The sequence below is a fragment of the Conger conger genome, chromosome 13, assembly GCF_963514075.1.
Source record: "Conger conger chromosome 13, fConCon1.1, whole genome shotgun sequence".
NCBI lineage: Eukaryota > Metazoa > Chordata > Actinopteri > Anguilliformes > Congridae > Conger > Conger conger.
This window is the reverse complement of record NC_083772.1, coordinates 15,115,934-15,136,593: the sequence shown is the minus strand read 5'-3', so window position 1 is coordinate 15,136,593 and position 20,660 is coordinate 15,115,934. Positions and strand designations below refer to the sequence as shown.

The following is a 20,660-nucleotide window of genomic DNA, read 5'->3' as shown; positions in this document are numbered from 1 at the left end:
TCCCATCATGGCACCTGTGTGAAAATATATCTCTGGGAAAGTGTTTGTGTATAGTATATAAGTATATACTGTCACTGGGTGTGCCATTTATTTGCACTTTGTCCTTTCAACTAAAAGCCTGCTGCTGGGGCTCATGGAAATTGCAGTTTTGGGAGGGGTGCGGGCTATGGAGGAGAACCTCCAGTGGTGCTCCATCCACAGAAGACCTCCCGCTCGACAGCAGCCCTCACAGTATGCACTACTGGGCCTCCATTGAAGACCAGCCAGGATTGATCTCTTTAGCTATCAGCAGCAGGTAAAGCCTCACACCAGATATAAGAAAAACCCGAATTCGCAAAAACCCGTAATCTGTTCCCAGTGAAGTGGGGGGTCGCATTGGTTGCTCATCAAAACACAGCAGGATTGACGTCCCAAGATCTGAGGGGGGGTGGGGGGGGTTTTGGGGGAGGACAATGCACAACTGCTAGTCATGAAGACTGCTTGTTTGGAAATCCAGATTACCTTAGCCTGTCCCGAGGAGCAGAGTTCAAGCCTTGCTTGTTTCTATTGATAATGAGTCAGTGACCTGATAGGGGAGATGTGGTGGGCTTTGATAAATGAGCCTGCTTAGGCATTCATGTATTCCAGAGGGTTTGACTTTGGGTAATATATGCAGTGTGTTCTGCATCCTTCTGTCCAGGCAGTTCACTTTTGGTTCCTCTCAGTCTAGTCCTAACCCACCATTCCAGCCATGTTCAGTATCCTCTAATCACAAATCGCACTTGCTGTCTAGTAGCTGCAGTATACGTAGCCTATAAATGTTGCCTACAACATGGCTTCCACATCAATGGGCAGATTTATTCAAAAAAAACAAAATGGCCTCTTTCTGTCAGTCAGTTTTCTGTTGTCATGTGACTTTTCCTTTCGGCTCGGTCTCCCTGCTCTGTGGGATTTGTGTCATGTCTCTCTTGAGATTTCTTATTTGCTAAGGAAGACGTCCATCTGTAGTTTGTGTGGGATTGGTCCCAAGATTGGTATTGAGACACAGTGCAATAGTTGTTCCAGATATCTTGGTTCAGAGACATTTATCTCTTCAGCATAGGTTAACCATTACCTGTGCTAGCAATGGCATCTAACTGCTAACTGCGGGTCTACTGGCTCGGTCAACAGATCCAGGAATAGTTCTATGTGCAGTGTCTTCAGTAGCCAATCTTAAAGGAGAAGGAGGACCCTGGAATAACACATGAAAACAACAAAAGGGGCTTGTTTTCTGTGGCTGCTGCAGGAATTTCAGTCCAAACATGAGACAGAGAACATGGGATCTTGCTCATGTTAACCATAGTTTCACATCATCTTTTTTCTTTTCTTTTCTTTTTTTTTCCTTCTTTTTTCATGATTTGATTCCACTGTGCTCATTGGGCACAGCTCTGCACCTCAAACATGGTTGGAAAAACGAATCCACCCGAGGGGTCATCTGTGTGCAGCATCTGCAAGCCTATGTTTTCAGATAGATGCCTTGCCTTTAAACATTTTTTTTTTTTTTTTTTAAGTGAGAAGTGGTGGCACATGCGCTCGTAAGGGTTTGCGGGCCCGAGTGGAGTCTGGTGGAAGGTTCTGGCGGCCAGAGGAAACGTGATTGGGCCATTTCAATGTGCTGTACCACTGAACACACCAAACCAGCACGGCCAAAGTTACGGCAACCTAAATGACCAGTGGTGCAGATATGCTGTTACACTGAAATATTCACGGGCCAACGGCTGAGCAGTGCACTGGGAGTGTGTGTGTGTGTGTGTGCGTGTGGTCTGTGTGTGTGTGTGTGTGTGTGTGTGTGTGTGCGTGGTGTGTGTGCATGTACATGGTGCGTGTGTGCTATGTGTGTGCCCATGCATGATGTTGGGTGTGTCACCTATACATTTATAATTTTTTGGTTCATCTGGAATGCATAATATATATACTCAGTGAGCAATTTATTAGGTCATCCTGTACACTAGCTTGTTAATGCAAATTATTACATTACATTACATTACAGGCATTTAGCAGACGCTCTTATCCAGAGCGACGGACAAAAAAGTGCAAATCGAACACAGGACAATCATGTGGCAGCATGCAGAAAAGCATAAAAGCATGCAGACGTGGTCAAGAGTTTCAGCTGTTGTTCAGACCAAATGTCAGAATGGGGCAGAAATGTGATCTAAGTGACTTTGACTGTGGAATGATTGTTGATGCCCGACTGGATTTGAGTATCTCAATAACTGCTGATCTCCTGGGATTTTCACGCACAACAGTCTCTAGAGTTTGCAGAGAATGGAGTGAAAAATAAAAAACATCCAGTGGGCAGAAGTTCTGTGGGCCAAAAATGCGTTGTTAATAAGCGAGGGCCAGACTGGTCGAAGCTGACAGGAAGGTGACAGTAACGCAAATAACCACACAGTGGTATGCAGAAGAGAATCTCTGAACACACAACGCATTAAACCTCCAAGTGGATTGGCTATAGCAGCAGAAGACCAATAAGTCTCATAAATACCTAATAAAGTGCTCACTGACTGTACAGTGTGCTTAGTATAACATATCTTCAGGGATCTCAGCTTTAGTTTCCAGAATCCCCTGGAGCATCACCAAACTAACCAACAAACCATTCCGCTTTCTCCCTGTGGGCTTTCCAGGAAAATAATGCAACGTGCCGTGTCAGACAGATGGGAAGGGCACTTTTATCCCAAACCATTCTTTAAAAATAACGCCGTAAAAGAGGTTTTAAATCAAGAGATGCGTTTGTTGAATGCGAAGTGTCTTGGGTGGTTTCAGACAAATCGCCTGATGAATTGTTGGAGAGTCGTAATAGTGTTTTTTTTTTTATTCTCAGAAATGTCACTCCCTTTATCAAAGACTATAACTTCTTGCAGTACAGTCCCTGCTCCTCATGTTGCTCAGTCTAAATGCGAAAACAGCCACAGTGTTCTTTCCATACCTGCTTCAAGCAAATGCAATACTTACTTAATGCAAAGCTTACTCTGCTGCTCCCGCGGCCTCTGCAAGGTGTATGCGATTTGAGTGCACTTGCAACTCTTCATTCGAGAGCTTGGAAACGGATTACGTTTTTCCACGGCTCGTGTTCATTAAGCGTCTCGCGTACGAGTGCTGATCTGGGATCAGTTTTCACGTGAGGCCTTATGATGGATAAGGTTGGGATACAGACAGAGAAACCTGACCCTAGGTCAGCGCTACCACTCATGGGTGTATTATGAATAGCGTCTCTGTGCCGCCTACCTGACGGTCTGTCTGTGACACGTTTGCTCTCGGGACAGTGGTCCTCACTCCTGGTCCTGGAGAGCTGCAGGGTGTGCTGGGGTCCTCACTCCTGGTCCTGGAGAGCTGCAGGGTGTGCTGGGGTCCTCACTCCTGGTCCTAGAGAGCCACAGGGTGTGCTGGGGTCCTCACTCCTGGTCCTAGAAAGCCACTGGGTGTCCTGGGGTCCTCACTCCTGGTCCTGGAGAGCCGCAGTGTGCTGGGGTCCTCACTCCTGGTCCTGGAGAGCCACAGAGTGTGCTGGGGTCCTCACTCCTGGTCCTGGAGAGCCGCAGGGTGTGCTGGGGTCCTCACTCCTGGTCCTGGAGAGCCGCAGGGTGTGCTGGGGTCCTCACTCCTGGTCCTTGAGAGCCGCAGGGTGTGCTGGGGTCCTCACTCCTGGTCCTGGAGAGCCGCAGGGTGTGCTGGTGTCCTCACTCCTGGTCCTGGAGAGCCGCAGTGTGCTGGCTATTGTTGTTACTCGGCACATAACCGATCAGTTAAAGCAGTCGATTGCCCTGTTAACTCGCCTCTCCTGGTTTCTTGGGTCTGAATCGGTTGCTGATATGAAGGTGTAAATGAAAAGCAGCCTGCTGTTCTTCAGGACCAGGAGTGAGGACCCCAGCAGACCCTGTGGCATTCCAGCACCAGGAGTGAGGACCCCTGCACTAGGAGCCTCAGTTTAAATGGCTGTATTTGCAGCTGGTTCGGTTCTCTGTAACCATTTGTACTTCCTCTTGTGGGGCCGGCCCCTCCTCGCTGATGCAGCCGGGCCCGTAAAGGTTGTGATTCTGAGGTGTAGGCGTTCTATTCTGGCTCGTCCTGTGAGAGGAGGCGGAGGGGGTGGAGAGGGGTCTGCTGTTGCCGCTGAGAATAGCATCTCTTCTGCGTGGGATCGAGACAGGAGAGCCCTCCGAGTTGTATTCAAATCACCAGGAAATATCTTTCTGTTTGAAGTGCCATCCCTACGGTGCACCTCAAATGGCAGAAAAAGCAAAAGATGACGTGGAGAAAATTTTTAATTCAAAACTGACATTTGGATTTTCCGTCTTTCCACTCAAAATAGACATAGTTTTTGTTTTTTTTCCTCTAACTCTGTACAGGTCTATGCTTTGAACGTAGCTTTGCCCCTGGGTAAGGGTACAGTCACTGAGGGTGTCCCCCACTTCGCTGCGACACCTCTGGTCAGTCAGCATGTGCGGTCTCCCTGCAGGAGGTTAGTGAACAGAGGGGGGAAAACGCAGTCAGGAGATCCCGCGTGTTTCAGGGGAAGAGCATTCGTGTCGACCTGATGCAGGGGGACGGGTCCGGGTCCGGGTCCGGGTCCGGGTCCGGGTCCGGGTCCGGGTCCGGGTCCGGGTCCGGGTCCGGGTCCGGGTCCGGGTCCGGGTCCGGGTCCGGACTCGCGCGTGGGCCTTCCATAACGGGAGGGGATTTTTGGTTGTTGTTGTTTGATTTTACTGTGGTGACAGGTGTTGCTGTGAGGTTCCGTGTGGCGGCGTGTGTACACTAGAGCTTCGCCTGCGTGGGGTTTCCTGTGGCCGCAGCCCAAAATGTGACCGTCCAACTGAGCCAACTGCCGTCCCCCTCCCCCCCCCCCCTCCCCCCCTCTGGAGCTACGCCACGCTGACGTTTCAGCTGTCCCGCTGCAGGGCGCGTTTCGGCCGTCAGGCTCTTCAGCGCTGGCCTTCTGGTACCCCCGAGCCTCGCCAGTATTCCTGCGGTGGAGAAGCAGCCCTGGCCACGCCCGACGGCCAGCCAAACACTTCCCCCCCCTCACAGTCGGGCCACCGCTTATTCGCGTAAGTGGAACACCGCGGAAACGCGATGCGCTAACGGACCGGCGGCCATTGAAAGATGAACCCGGAGGCTGCCATTGGAGGAGAGGTTTGAGGTCATAGGTCAAGGTGGAAAATGGAGAAGCCTTAGGAATCCCGTCCGTTTACATTTTTTTTCCACGACCCGAGGGTATGCACAAGCAGGAAGTCCTGTGTCCTATCCCAACGTGTGCTTCTGATTGTTTTTTATTTTGTATTAGTCCAATAAGGATATCTTCCTTACTGCGTTGCCTGCTCAGTTGGCTGTTTCAGGAAATTACTCCTCTCATAATGAGGCTAACCTGTGGGGAGAGGCATGTCATATTCATCAGAGCAGGAAATTAAAGGGATAAACTTCCATGTTGTGCGCCCGATATGCATCACCACGGAAACCTGGCGGGATTGGCGGGCCTGTGTATCTGGCAGAGCTGGAGGAGCGATCCAGGCCTGTGTATCTGGCAGAGCTGGAGGAGCGATCCAGGCTGTGAGCGCTGTCTGCAGTAAGCAGACCTGCTGCTGTCCCTTGGTTGTCGGCTTTAACGTCTCAGAAATGGTGACAAGACGAGAGGAAGCGGTCACTGCAGAGACGCACGCAGAAAGAGGAATTAGGCGGGCTAGGCTGGGTGGTGCAACCCTGACCCCCTGTCACACAGGATGTGTCCCGGAAGGAAGGCCCATTGTTTTGGGCAGAGATGGGAACCCAAGAGTCATGTGACGAAAGGGTGAAGGCCCAGCCCACCCCTCCCTGGGCTCTCATGCAAAATGCTATGCACACACACGCACGCATGCACACACGTACACACACTCACACACCCACATACACACCACTCACACACTTACGCGCCCTCGCACACATACACATTCACACACAAAACATACACTCGCATGCAGACACACAAAATGGTGTGTCTGCAGTGTGTCTGCAGTTGCATCACAGAAGGAAGCATTATATTTTAGCTGTAAGTGTGGTGTGTCCATAAGGGTGGGTTGTACCGTTGGGTTGTATCTTGCCGGAATGGTCATGTTGACGTCCTGCGATGGTCAGACAGCAAACACGAACCCCTGAATTTTTTTTTTTTTTGTTCGTTTTATTTGTAAACTGGAGCCAGGAAACTGACTCAGCAGTGGTCTGAAGGCAACTTCAGCTTTCGCTGCAGCCAGGCTCTGCCCCAGACTGCGGCTGCTGCTGCCTGTGGCTTTCTCTTGAGTTTCGGAGACACTGTTTTGACAGTTATTGCATTGTGCGGTTGAGATGCCCTTCTGACAAATGTGTTCCATCTGCTTGACTGCTTGGAAGGCGCATTTGAAAAATGCATATATTTTTAATAAGTGGCCCTGATTTAGCAGCCGGGCGATATCATCCGGGAGAAGTGTGAAAATGTATTATGTGTGAAGAACACTGAAGCTGAGAGAGAGGGGGACAGAGGGGGGAGAGGGGGGGGTGTAGAAAGAGAGCGAGAGAGAGAGAGAGATTGTTGTCGCTGCTGGAACACGGGTTATTGGATATTGGCGCTTTCCTCGTGTCCATGTCTCACGTCCCGTTGTTGCGATTTCTCCGCCTCCCGAATCCTCAGGCTGTTTGGATTCCCCCCCCCCTTCCCTCTCCCCCCCCCCCCTTTTTTTTTTTCTTCTTCACAGCTGTGTTGTCATGGCAGCAGCCTCCAGTCATGTGTTCGTCACACTCAGCCCCACCTACCAAGCTTCTGTACCGGAGGCCATATTTAGTGATATGGCAGAAAAGGGTCGAAAATAGACCATATAGAAGTGCAGCAGCCACGTAACAATATGTGGTGTAATGAAGGGAAACAGCAAGTTCCCTTTGGTTAGAATGCAGTTTCACCAGGCCCCAGTGCAGTGGCTGATATTACTTGGGCTCCATGTAGCTTCAAGGTGTTTGAGAATACCCGATGTTCAGGCTTGGGGTACCCAGTGACCTCCAGTTTGTCACTTGTTCTGTTGTCCACTAGGACAAACAATAGCAAAAAAAGAAAGAAAGAAATGGCACTGTAAGGTACAATGTGCAGTCTAGTTGGATTAGCTTTTGAAATCCCTTGTACTTGTGAAACCAGTGAAGCCAGTGCTTCAGGGAAAATGTGGTGTTTTGGAACACAGACATGGAAGCACAATTGAAAGTTATTTAATTCTCATGAAATAATGATCACACGTTTGAATTAGAGTAAACTACAGTCGATTGTGTTTCTTCTCACCCACTGAACCATGTCTCTACAACAGAGTTAGAGACTCACGAGTGCTCAGAAAGGCCCTTCTCACAGTTTCAGTTTATAAGAATCTAAATTTTTGAAAAAATGAATAAAAACCAATAAAAAAATCAAGTGCAGGCTTGGCTGCTTTCTTACAAAACAAGAGTTATACATTTTTATTTTATTTGATTATTTCATCCAATCCAGTGTTGTTTTGTCTGTTTAACTCTATGCATTTTTTTGTGGATTTGGTTTGCCCAGGTTAAATAATTAGCATTTGAAAGATGACTCAGCTTTAAATAAGAAGAATAGAAATGTTGCTGTTGTTTAGTTGTGTTTTTTTGTTAAAACGCCAATGGGTTTCCATGACTAGATGGCACAGTTTGCTCAAAATGGCCGCAGTTGTACTGTAGTTGCCTTTTTAGGAAGTAGTCGGCTCCGTTGCTGAGTCTCAGATTGATTTTCTTTTCTATTTTTATTTATTTTCTTTTATTTATTTATTTTTGCCTCTGACCAGTGTGTGTCACAAAGCTCAGCTTTGCTGGAGCTAATTATGGGTTCTTTTTCCTGCTCTGGTTATGAAACAATTGAACGAAATGAACAAAAACGTGAAGTTGTCACACAGCGATTGTGCTTCTGGGGCGCGGTGCTCAGTGAGGGTTAAAATTAGACCGAACGCATTCATGAAATTCTTTATTTTGCAGAAGAACTGGAAGAACGTCTCCGTGAGAACGCAAACAGATGTAATCTCACCCTGTTCTGAGAAATCACAGTCTCCTGCCCGAGCCACTTTGTTCGGGAGTTAACTTTGCTGTAACAACAGACGAGATGAAAGAAAGAACCTGAAAGGCAGAGAGACACCAGTCCCTTTGTCATTATTGTTATTCACCAAAACATGGGCTGGGCTCTCGCTTTTCTCAGGCTGGTTGGCTGTAGTAAACTTCCTTATTTACTCCCACGGAACAGGCCCTGGTTTCCAGTTCAGTCAACAGTTCTGCCACCTCAAGAACTGCAAACTGGTGAAAAAAATATTATTGCGTTTCTGACTCACCTTGTGTTTTCCCCTGGAACTCTCATTTTTTGGGGGGTGTGGTGGGGTTCCCCCCCCTCCCCCAACACTACTGTCTCTCTCACTGTGTCAGCAAACATGGCCCCTCCTCACTCAGTCCTCCCTCGTTTCATAGAAGTGGGTGTTGTGCTGAGAAAATCCTGGAGACAATCGATAGGCTCTCCTTGGAAAATAAAGATGGGGGTGGGGGTAGCAGTGAAGCACAGCCTGGTAGACCGGTCTTTAAGAAAATAATATGGGGAGATTGATTTGGGGGGTGGGGGGTGTGGGACGGGGCTAGGCAAGGGGGATGGGCAAATGGGGGTCTGTCGATTGGGTTTCTTCACAATGGGAAGTAGGGAGGCGTAGGGGGAGGGTGTATTGGGCAATTGTGCCTCTCCCTGAGGGACGGGGAAACAGGTGGATGTGACGAGTGACACGACCGAGACCGCAGCACGGACAGCGGGGGAGGGGAGATGAGCGCTGATGCAATCATGAGCTGCTCTGTGCGTGCGTGCGTGCGTGCGTGCGTGCGCGCGCGCGCAAGTGACAAATTTCATCTGCCTGTGTTAATTATTGTTAATCAGATCAGCCCTGCACCACTGCATACACACACACACACGCACACACACACACACACACACGTATATATGCATGCACACAAGCACTTTTCTGTCAGAGATCTGAGAGGCCTTCTGCTGGCAAGGCCCACTTTAGGCCTGACGCCCTCACGTCCCGCAGAGGCTGCAGTGCCTGGATCGGCTCTCTTACCTCCTCTCTCTTCCCCTTCGCTCTCTCCATCTCTCTTTTCTTGCTCCCTCCCTTTCCTTCTTCCACTCTACCTCTCTTTTCACCCCCCTGCTTTCACTCTCCCATTCTCCCTCCTCCTCTCCTCTCTCTCGGTCCCTTTCGCACTCCCTCTCTCCTCCTGCCTTTCTCCCTCTCTACCTCCCTCCCTCCCATATTGCCCTGTCGTTTCGGCCCTCTCCCCATAAGCAGGGTCTCCTCAAACCCAGGCCTGTGTCTGCCGTTCAGACACACATGCTGTGAAACCTCATTCCTACAGCGGCCCGATGTCTCCAGTATGGCCCCGAGGTAGACTGGCTCTACACTGCCTGTGAGAGCTCTCTCTCTCTCTCTCTCTCTCTCTCCCTCTCCCTTTCCCTCTCCCTCTCCCTCTCTCTCCCCCCCCTCTTTCTCTCTCCCTCTCTTGCTCGTTCTCTCACTCTCTCTCCCTCCCTCTCTCTCTTGCTCTCTTGCTCTCTCCCTCTCTCTCTCGCTGTCTTGCTCTCTTGCTCTCTCCCTCTCTTCATCTCTCTCTCCCTCTCTCTCTCTCTCTCTCTCTCGGGATACGATCTCAGACCGTGGCTTGCGCTAACATGCCGGTGACCGTCAGCCGACCCGTATGTCCAGTTCTGTAGAAGCAGGATTTTTGGCAGGTTGGTTCACATTTGCGTATCAGAACGGCTCCTTAGAATGCAGCCACCGAGACCAGGAGGGGGTATGACCTTCCTTCTGTCCCCTTGGGGTGCAGCAGGGTTTTGGGGTGTATAGAGCTGACAGTCCTGCCAAACCCTGTTCCTGGAGATCTACCACCCTGCAGGTTTTCATTTCCGTGATGATTTGGCACCTGATTCTACAAATTACCCGGAGAAGCTCAAGGAGAGCTCTGGCTGTTGAATGAAGGGTGCTTTGTCAGGGATGCAAATATTTAATCAGCCAATCATGCGGCGGAAACTAAATGCAGACATGGTGAACAAGTTCAACTGTTTTTCAGACCAAATGTCAGAATGGGGCAGAAATGACAATATCTCAAACTGCTGATATTCATGCACAACAGTCTCTGGAGTTTGCAGAGAATGGTGCGAAAAACCAAAAACATCTAGTGAGCAACAGTTCTGCAGGCAGAAACACACTGTTAACCACACATCACAACAGTGGTATGCAGAAGAGCATCTCCGAACACACAATGCATCAAGCCACTTAAGTGGATAGGCTACAGCAGCAGAAGTAAAAAAAAATAATAATAATAAAACTTATAAAGTGCTCACTGAGTGTACATATTGCCCTATACAAATATGGAATTAGAACGTACCGGAGATCATGCATGCACTCCGTCTAGCGCAGTGGACGTGAGTATTGCAGTGTGAACACATTCTCTGCTGTGAGTGTGAGTGGTAAGTGTGTGTTGTGTGTGCAGTAAGCGGCCTAATCCTCACCACGCGTTTCTCATGACTAAGCTCAGGCCCTCTCCTCAGGCGCCGTGGGGGCCAGTGCAGCAGTCGGCCTGCGGTACAGTAAAGAGTCCTCCGCTATACCCTGTCAGCTGCCGCTCCTTGTGCCATTACAGGGTCCTCTGTGAGTGGAGCCTGGGATGTTTTTTTTGTTTTTTTTGCTGTGTGGACGTTTTTTCCCAGGTTTATCATTCACTCATTGAGCTGTTAGCAGCTGAAGCGTGAAGCTCAGGTGTGTTTTATGTGCATGGAGGACTAACGGCTGCCACCTCCACAGAAACACTGGTGCCACCGTAGCTTCGTCCGTCTCATCCCTCGCCGAGTGCTGTTCGCTTGCCTTATTCAGTGCACCTTTTGTGAGTCTCATTGGATAATGGTATCAAATGCCTTACGTATGTTTCGTAAGTAGAAATGTCTGTATGGTTAGCATTTTAGCACAGAGGAGCGTGTCATGTATGTTACGAATCCGAGGTGTAGACTAAAAGAATCGGCCAAATACCTAAAGTATTAATAGCAAATCGTGTGTCTCGAGTTTTTAAGGTGAAGGCCTTTAAAGGCAAGTGCCTGTGTTCTTTGTGTTGTGCTCACGCCCCCTCCCTCCCTCCCTCCCTCTTCCCAGCATGCCTCTCTCACGGGCAGCCGCTCGGAGAAGGGCTCGGGCTGGTCGAGCCGCTCGCTCGGGGCCCGCTGCCGAAACTCCATCGCCTCCTGCACCGACGAGCAGCCGCACATCGGCAACTACCGGCTGCTGAAGACCATCGGCAAGGGCAACTTCGCCAAGGTCAAGCTGGCGCGCCACATCCTGACGGGCAGGGAGGTGAGGCTGGAGCAGCCGCACATCGGCAACTACCGGCTGCTGAAGACCATCGGCAAGGGCAACTTCGCCAAGGTCAAGCTGGCGCGCCACATCCTGACGGGCAGGGAGGTGAGGCTGGCTGGGGGGGGCGTTTTTTGGGGTTGTTAGACTGAGGCTACAGGGTGAGATGCGATGGGGAGTGGGTGGTTGACACTGGCTCTATGGGATGTGAGGTCACTGATGGCTGCGGTCTAAAACCCCGGTCCTGCAGGGCTACTGGGTCTGTTGGATTTCGTTATTATTCTGCACTTAATTAATAATTTAGAGCAGTTGATTACACAGTTATCTCACCTCACCCGGTTACCTGGGTGTCCAGAGGGTGCTGATTTTAAGGTAACAAAAACCAGTAGGCCCAGTAGCTCCATAGGGTTGGAGACCTCTGTATTGAGGAGTGAGGGGTTGATGCTGGTGCTATGGGATGTGGGGTCACAGGTCTTTTGGGGTGGGTGTAGCTAGTTCATAAGTTTGAGGCTGTGGGGTGAAACTGGTGTGGGTTCTGTTTAGGGGCGGGTCAGAACAGTATAGAGATGGGATGGGCTTCATGGGTTGATGGTGTGGGCAGAAAGGTACATAAAATGTACTGTAATGTATTGTAAATGTGAAGCCTGTTTGCAAAGTATAATGCACTTTCACAGCAACGTATTACACAGTAATGTGTGTGTGTGTGTGTGTGTGTGTTTTGGTGAGGTTTTTATAGCACCCTAGCTGTACAAATATATTGTTTTGTGTCAGTCTGTCACAGTAGCTCACCTGCATTATATTTTTATTTTAGGTTGCAATAAAAATAATTGACAAAACTCAGCTGAATCCAACCAGCCTACAGAAGGTGAGTCCCTCCTTTTCACATTTTTATTTGTGGACCTTTGGATGTGTGCGGTAATAAACCCGAGACGCAGCTGTAGGGAGGCGCGTCCGGACGTGCTTGTTCCCAGCGCAGTGACGTGATGCCAGGCCGGCGTGGCCGCCAGCCCTGCAGGCCAGTGCGTGGTTAGCGTTAGCGTTAGCATCGTTCAGGCAGGCAGGGCTTTGGTCGGCTGGAAGTCCCCCCCACCTCATTCGGACTAGTGCCCCCTGTTGCTGGGATGCCCTCATCTTCCAGCGCAGGGCCATCGCAGCTCAGCTTATGGGTGAGAAGAAGCGACTGGGCGGGTTGCGTGAACGAATTTAGCTTTATGTTCTGGTGCAAAAAAGTATCAAATAGAACGATAAAAATAAACGTGCAGATTCATTCATTGATCCTCACAGTAACTTTGTCATTTTCCCCATTTTGCTTGTACAGTATGCTTTCATTTTTATGAAGGCCAAGCGTATATTTACCCCCATTTTACTCATGAGAGAAAGTAACATTGTGGGAGCCAGAACAGTGGGGAAGGGGGCGGCGGCGGCCATCTTGCCAGGTTAGGGACACAAGCTTGCCTGTGCTGCTGTGCGTTTGGTAACCGGCCGGGTGGGTCTGGTGTGGGACAGCAGGAGGGCGGGTGGAGCAGGAGGGTTAATGCTTCACTGCTCAGGTGGAGGCCCACGCGCACAGTCACTGAAACATCACCTGACCCGTCTGTCAGCACACACTCTGCCCGCAAAGCCTTTCTCCTGCGCTGGTCTGCCGCGTCGCTTGGCCACCATTTTAGGCCGGCTCTCATCAACATGGGGATCCCGATCGCACTCCCCCCGCTGTCCTCAAACCCCCAGAGTCATCTCGTAGTTCTAGAAAGTGACCCGCGGCGGCACTGTTCGTGTAACACAACCGCTCAGTTCGTGTGATATCGTTTGAAAGCAAAGAACAGCATTTTCGCCAGTGCAAGAGTATTCAGGCATTGTGTTCCGTTTCCCCAGAGGATGAATAGAAATCGCATATGTCTTTGGTGCCCCATACAAAATAGCATAAAGGCCTATATGCTTGTTTTTGACCTGTATGTGCCAACTGGTCAGACCGGTAAAACCAAATGTTATACACTCACATGAAGTAAAAGCAGCGTGAGTTCAGGGCCTTTAAGGCCCGCCCAGACAGATCTGGACGAGCTGCTGCTCAAAGCAGACTGCAGGCAGGTGACTCACTCATGCTGTGGTGAGCCAGCTGATTTGGTTTATGGAAAGCAGCAAAAGTATGAGACTGCATTCCCCTACATGCAGGCCATGTTCAGCCCTTTCAGGCAGTGCTGGGACATCGTGGAGGGTAGCAAACACTTTGTTGAAACCAAGTCAAAATGAATGAAATGAATGATCAGTGTGCTGTCATACTTGGGCGGAAAGGGAGCAAAGTTTAATGGGAGTTTGCAGGCTTTTGTTTTACGAACTGCTTGGTAGCTGGTTAAAATGAAACGCACTTTGACAACATGCTTTATTTTGTTTTCAGCTGCCCTTCAGTACCATAAAATATGATGGTTATAACGTTATTATGGCCAGGAATGTTTTCTGGCATGTAAGGTTGGCATAGTTATCATCATGTTGACACTGCAAATACCGACCTGGACAGAGTCAGGAACTCTGATGCATGGTGGGTGTTTTTTTTCTCCCTAGTGATGAAAGCACCATGGGTGTGGTTAAGAAGGGCTGCATTTGGTACCCAGGCCACCAGTCGAACAGCGCTGTTGTGTCAATGTGTGTGAAGTTCTTGCTTGTTACATTTTGTTATATGTAGACAAAACCTCCTAGAATGTTCTTCCTTCACACACTGTTAGGGGTGTTTGACTGAAGCTGACGCAGTGCCTGAAACCGCAGGTTATTGCACGTGGATCTTATGTAAACGCCTGCTTCGCCCATTCCCCTCTGACCCGATCGATATCCATTACCCTGACCCTAAATGGAGCTGTTTTTCCATTTTCTGTTTTTCCCCGATTGAATCACAGCACTGACTTTTATGGGGGGCGTGCAGCAGCCCACTGGCTTCAGGGCGTGTGCGATGGGAGCTCGGACAAAAATCAAAAAGGCCCGGAGAGCTTTTCCGCTGGCTGCCATAACGGCACCTCTCACGTCAGCCCAGCCCCACCCCTGGTGTGTTTGTGTCCGATACGATACCAGAAAGGAAGTGAGGTCACTGCTCCGTGGTTCATCCTCTCTCATTTCTCTCTGTCACACACAACACACACACACACACACACGCACACTCACCCACACGCACCCTCACACACACACACACGCACCCTCACACACACACACCCGCACCCACACTCACACATACACACAACACACACACGCCCATACCCTTACGCATACGCACACGCACCCACACACACACACACACACACCGCACGCACACACACGCATACACGTGCACACACATAAGCACTCACATACACACGCACCCACACACACCCATATGCATCCGCACACACACACACACACACACACACTCATGCATACATACACACACACACACACACGCATACTCACACACACACCCATACGCACCCACACACTCACACACACACACACACACAAATGAGGTAATACAAAAACGCTTATGGTAGTACCCGCATACATTGCACCCACAGCAGTTCCTTGTGATATTGGTGCAGTGGACTGGGCCGATATCCAGCAATACCGTATATAAAAATTCCGCTGATGTTATTTCGATACTGGTCCAAATTGGTAGTGCTTCATTTTTAGAGTGTGTCTATTAATTAATAAGCTGTCCTTAGAAGCAACTCTTCATAAACCTCTGTGACTGTTTTAACAACATTACACACCTCAAGTGATGTTGTGGAACCACATCACTATTATGTACAGTTTCGAGTTTGCTAGAAGTTTCTATCACATAGACAGGAGTAGAGAGACTGGATAGAGGTTAGGAATAAACCAAAAATAAAAGAGACGCTCTAGTTGGCTGTATGTTGGCTTATATTGGGAAGCCTAGAGATTTGCATGAGGTAACACTCATGAGATTATTCTCCTGCACAAATAAACATTTTAAACCTCATTTCTGGGCCTTTCTCTTGATGCCTTGTGTCACCCTAAATGATACATGGTCTCCAGGAAATCAAAGGAAAATGACGAAGTTATGCATTTAAAAACTGTGATTTTATTTTTTCCTATTGTAGAACATTTTTTCCATTTCAGTAATTACAGTGGGCCACTGGCAGCCTCGATGGGCCACAACGTCTCATTATGATGGACGGGGTTTTTATGGAAAGAGTACTACACTGTCCAATTTGCAACGATAGTCACTTATGACCAGTCGTTCGCTAGAAAGTTGATGGATGATTTTGGTGAGGAAATAGACTAAAATGAATGAACCTGTAGCTCCGGTATAACTGGGAATTGAACATGCGGCCTATGCCTGTGGCAGGGAAAGTGCAGACAGCAAAGTACAAATCTTTCTGACAAACTCACCATACAGCTGTCACACACAAATTTGTCTCGCATCCATTGCACATTTGCCGCCTTTTTATAAATGTACCATAATAGCGGTTGTGTAAATGCAGTCAATATACCAACAGTACTATTAATGAAAACATGTCCGAAACGGAAACGCGTGAAAACGGAAAACGGCTGATTCTGACCAACCCCAGTGGAGTGTGTGGTACGGCTCCTCGTCTTCCCCCTCCTGTGAGCCGGGCTGGGGTTGGGTCTGTGTGCGAGCCGGGCTGGGGTTGGGTCTGTGTGTGAGCCGGGCTGGGGTTGGGTCAGTGTGTGAGCCGGGCTGGGGTTGGGTCAGTGTGTGAGCCGGGCTGGGGTTGGGTCTGTGTGTGAGCCGGGCTGGGGTTGGGTCTGTGTGAGCCGGGCTGGGGTTGGGTCTGTGTGTGAGCCGGGCTGGGGTTGGGTCTGTGTGTGAGCCGGGCTGGGGTTGGGTCTGTGTGTGAGCCGGGCTGGGGTTGGGTCTGTGTGAGCCGGGCTGGGGTTGGGTCTGTGTGTGAGCCGGGCTGGGGTTGGGTCTGTGTGAGCCGGGCTGGGGTTGGGTCTGTCCCGGGCGTGACATTCACTCCTCCGACATGAGAAGGAGCTGGCGATGACATCATGCTCCTGGAGGGCTTCACACCTCTCGCTCCTTAACACCATTTCCTGCGGGAAATTGGGAGAATTATCATATATATAATTATGAATAGATAATAATAATAATGGTAATAGTGGCGAGGGCGTGGTATTGATCTGTGGCCCTGCTTGGGAGGGGATCCCTGCAGAGGTGCAGGCTCTGCTGCAGTGGTAGCACACTGGCCCATTGTCCTGTCAGCACTATTCCCCAAACGGGACACACCAGGTGACTCTCTCCCTTTCCCTCTGTTCCCCCGCTCCGTCTTTCTCTCTTTCTCCTTTTCTCTCTCTCCCCCTCTCTCCCTCTCTCCCCCCCTCTCTCTCTCTCCCTCCCCCCTCTCCCCCTCTCTCTCCCCCCTCTCTCCCCCTCTCTCTTTCCCCTCTCTCTCTCTCTCCCCCCCCCTCCCTCTCTCTCTCTCTCTCTCTCTCTCTCAGCTCTCACTCATCAGGGTTTCTGACACCAAACACCGCAGCACACTTACAGCTGCAGAGCCCCCCCCTCCCCCCTCCTCCCTCCCCTCCCCGGCCCGTTGCGCTCTATCCTCTCCCCTTATCTCCCTCTTTCTGCTTCATCCTGACACGGGACCGTCCCATTCGCCCCCGGCAACACTCACCTGTTCACACACCCCTAATTATCACATTTTTACAAAAAAATGTTGAAGATGCCTGTAACCCTGCGGGGTTGGTACGAACAGACCCCCCCCCGCCTCTCAGTGATGAAGGCGGAAATTTAAAGGGCTCTGTCCAGGGCTGGGGTTTGATCTTATCCAGACCGACGTACAGTGTATTAGACTAAGCCGGAGACAGTCCTCCCCTGGAGCAATGCATGGTTAAGGGCCTTGCTCAATTATTGTGGCTACACTGGGGATTGGACCACCAACCTTGTGGGTCCCAGTCATGGATCTTAACCACTACGCTCCAGATCGCCTGTCATTTGGCTGACACTTTTATTCAGAGCGACGTACAGTTGATTAGACTAAGCAGGAGACAATCCGATACGGGGGTTAAGGGCCTTGCTCAAGGGCTCAACGGCTGTGCGGATCCTATTGTGGCTACACCGGGGCTCGAACCCCCACTCAGTCGCGTACCTTAACCCCTACACTACAGGCCGCCCCACCGACCGCGGGCGACTCCAGCGTGATGGGTTCACACGGGCCACACTCGTAGCGCGGTGGTGCGCTTAATCCCACGGGCCGGCCGGAGCCTTAAGCCAGCGGGTCCCGTGTTGGCCAACATTTTCCATCTCTGTCTGCTTTCTCCTCTAATCCCTTTATGCTATTACGGGATTCCTGACGGGCAGTATCCACAGAACAACAGAGCACAGGAGCAGGGCGGCTCGGTCCCCCGGCCTCTCTGGGCTCCAGACGTTACTCCGGGCTCCAGGCGTTACTCCGGGCTCCAGGCGTTACTCCGGGCTCCAGGCGTTACTCCGGGCTCCAGGCGTTACTCCGGGCTCCAGGCGTTACTCCGGGCTCCAGGCGTTACTCCGGGCTCCAGACGTTACTCTGGCCACCGCTTCCCTCATCGCCACTCCCTCGCCTGCTGGGAGGTGGAGCTGGTGCGTGATTGGTGGAGCAGAAAGCTCTGAGATTCAGCCAGGGTTCTGTGGGGACGGGGCTTATGTGCATCTCATTCATGCCCCGGCAACCAGGGACTGCATTCCAGGCCGGCAAACAATGGGGACGGCTAAGTGGGAGGGGGTGGGGGCCTCCGGGGCTGGGGGTGGGGTTTGGTGCTGGGGGCCTTGCTGGGGGCCTGACACAGTGGAGTAGGGGGGATCCTGAAGAAGAGGGCTGGTCATGTGACCAAGCGAAGCCAAAGAGAACCGAAAGGAGTGCGTGTGTGTGACTGTGTATGACTATGTGTGTCTGAGTGTGTCTGTGAGAGACTATGTGTGACTGTCCGTCTGTCTGTCTGTGTGTGTGTGTGTGTGTGTGAGGGCCAGGGCTTGGGTAGAGGCAGGAGTGTGGTAGGTTTGTGGTACGGACCTGAAGAAAGGCAGGGGGCAGGTGGTGGTGGACAGCAGCCGGTGTGGGTGGTGCTTTCCTCCACAGTTGTCGTAGTGAGAGAGGGGTAAGCAGGGTGCTGAGTGAAGTAGGATGATTTCCTCCAGGCTCCTGAGCGCAGAAGGAGAAGTGTTCTCTGTCCACAGTGACACCCCTCCTGCCCAGGGACTAGAACAGATTCACACGCGTGTGGTGCACAACCCCATCTGAGAAGTGTGGTCAGGGGGGGACAGAACTTCTCCTTTCCCCTGGGGGGCGACAGCCCAGACTGGGTGGTTCTGTTCAGAATCAAATATAAATATGTCTGATGCTCCGTCGACTCGACATTACCAGTCGCTGAGCTGAGCGTTCCGGCGTGGCATGTTTTTGCCGCTCTGTTCCGTGAGTCCCTCTGCGGCCTGCAGATGAAGCCTGGTGCGCTGCCCTTCTGGCCCTCGTTAAGGGCGCTGGCGGGGCGCTGGCGGGGCGCTGGCACATGACCGGGGCTGAGGCGACCCGCCGGAACAAGCCCAGCGAGACCGCGTGCTCGCGCTCGGTGTGGAGCAAGGCATGCTGGGTAAGTTGCACGATTTTGGAGCAGAACCTCGCAGGGTGCCTCCCGGTTCCTAAAGACCGCCCGCCCCCCTCCCCGTTGTTCCAGGCCCCGCTAACCGAGGCTTTTAGCTGCCCCTGCAGGGCCCATCTGCCTGGCCGCGCCCCTGGAGTGCAGCGCTCTCTCTCTCCTGGGCCCCTGCACAAACACGTGGAGGCTCTGAGTCTGCACACTGCTGCTGATTCCCCCGCACCGTGGTGTCGGTACTACACTGCCATAGTACTTCACCCCCATATTGACTACTGAAATCTGAGCCCAGCGTGTTTCCTCCTCCTTGTCTTGCTCCACGGCGTCCCATCCCTGAAATCTCTCCCATCAGACGTGAGGGCATCCTGGGATAGTTGTCCGGCCACCATCCAATAGGTCAGCCACTCCAACGACCACATATGTTTGGGGGAGTCTGGCTGCTTGTTTCCCTGTTCTGGGTGCGAGTTGCAGGATCATAACTGGTGGAATGTTGCCCTGACATGGGTGGATGAATCCTTCGGATAGGCAGGTGGTAAAAATACTACAAAAAATTATTTATTTCTCCATGCAAATTCAAAAATGATTGAACTTTCAGTTTTTTTCCCTGTGCAATGCTTCTTCTTTTGACTATGTACTTCAAGAAATGCATTTGCATAAAAAGATCCATTGAAATTATTTTGGGCGCTGCTGGTCTGTATTTTCTGTGGAACCGAGGGACTACGATTTCTTACTGTGAACCTCTCCCCATGTGACTTCACCCGGCTCCTCCCCCTCCCCCGTCCCAACCTCATCCTCAAACCATCCTCCCCACAGCCCAGAACTGCACATGCTCAGTGAGCTGCAGACTCAACCTTGCCTGATATCTCCGGGGGAGAGGAGAATGAGAGAGAAAATAATGATGCTCCGATGCAGGAAGTGACTCATCCTTCTCCATCTCTCTCGCTCGCTCTCTCTTTCCATCTCTCACTTTCTCTCTCTCTCTCCCTCCCTCCCTCCCTCTCTGTCATTTGTGTTCTCTTTCTCTCTCTCTCTTTCTCTCTCTCTTCCAGTCTCTTTCTCTCTCTCCCTCTCCCCCTCTCTCTCTCTCTCTCTCTCCCTCTCCCTCCCCCCCCCCCCCCCCCCCCCTTCCCTGGAACTGAACCCTGGTCACACTGTGCAGTCACAGGTCCTGTTTGCCACATTGACCGGCCCAGGGCTGTGATTTGTCCCAGGGGAGCGGATACGTGAATTGGGCCAGCTTGGAGCTGTTTGCTTCTTTCTTACTTGAGGGTCGCTGGGTGGTTTGTCCTGCTAATTCACTGGGCTTAGTGCAGCGAAGCTCACTACTGCCTGCATGTGACCGAGGGCGTCGGCCTCCATCTCGTAGCACAGAAATGCACCAATATCTGAGACTGTAATGGATGCATAAAGTCTCACTGGCGTCTGCGTCCGTTAAACAACGCTTCTCCCAGCACCAGCCTTCCTGGAGCCGTGCATTACAGCTTGGATCCTTGGGGTTTGCCCGTTTACCTTCCATAAGTGTGTGGAAGTTGCCTGAGGGAGGTTGCCTGGCTATTAACATTGTTTTGATTGGCACAACCGCAGATTAAACGATGTGTTCGGTGCCAGATATCTGACACAATATCCGGCACAATTCAGGCAGCCTTGCACCTGCACCCTGCCGGGAGAACGCGCACGGTTCTGGGTTCTGTGGTTCCACAAGGTTCCATC

General features: G+C 51.0%; 1 protein-coding gene across 1 annotated transcript in view; it reads left to right on the top strand.

The window, feature by feature from the left end:
* Nucleotides 1–20,660, top strand: part of mark4b (MAP/microtubule affinity-regulating kinase 4b) — a 61,880-nt gene that overhangs the window by 6,710 nt on the left and 34,510 nt on the right. Inside the window, exons 2-3 of the mRNA XM_061216860.1 lie at nucleotides 11,181–11,378; nucleotides 12,190–12,243. Of these exons, the coding sequence (XP_061072844.1) occupies nucleotides 11,181–11,378; nucleotides 12,190–12,243 (252 nt within the window). The remainder of the gene's footprint in view (nucleotides 1–11,180; nucleotides 11,379–12,189; nucleotides 12,244–20,660) is intronic.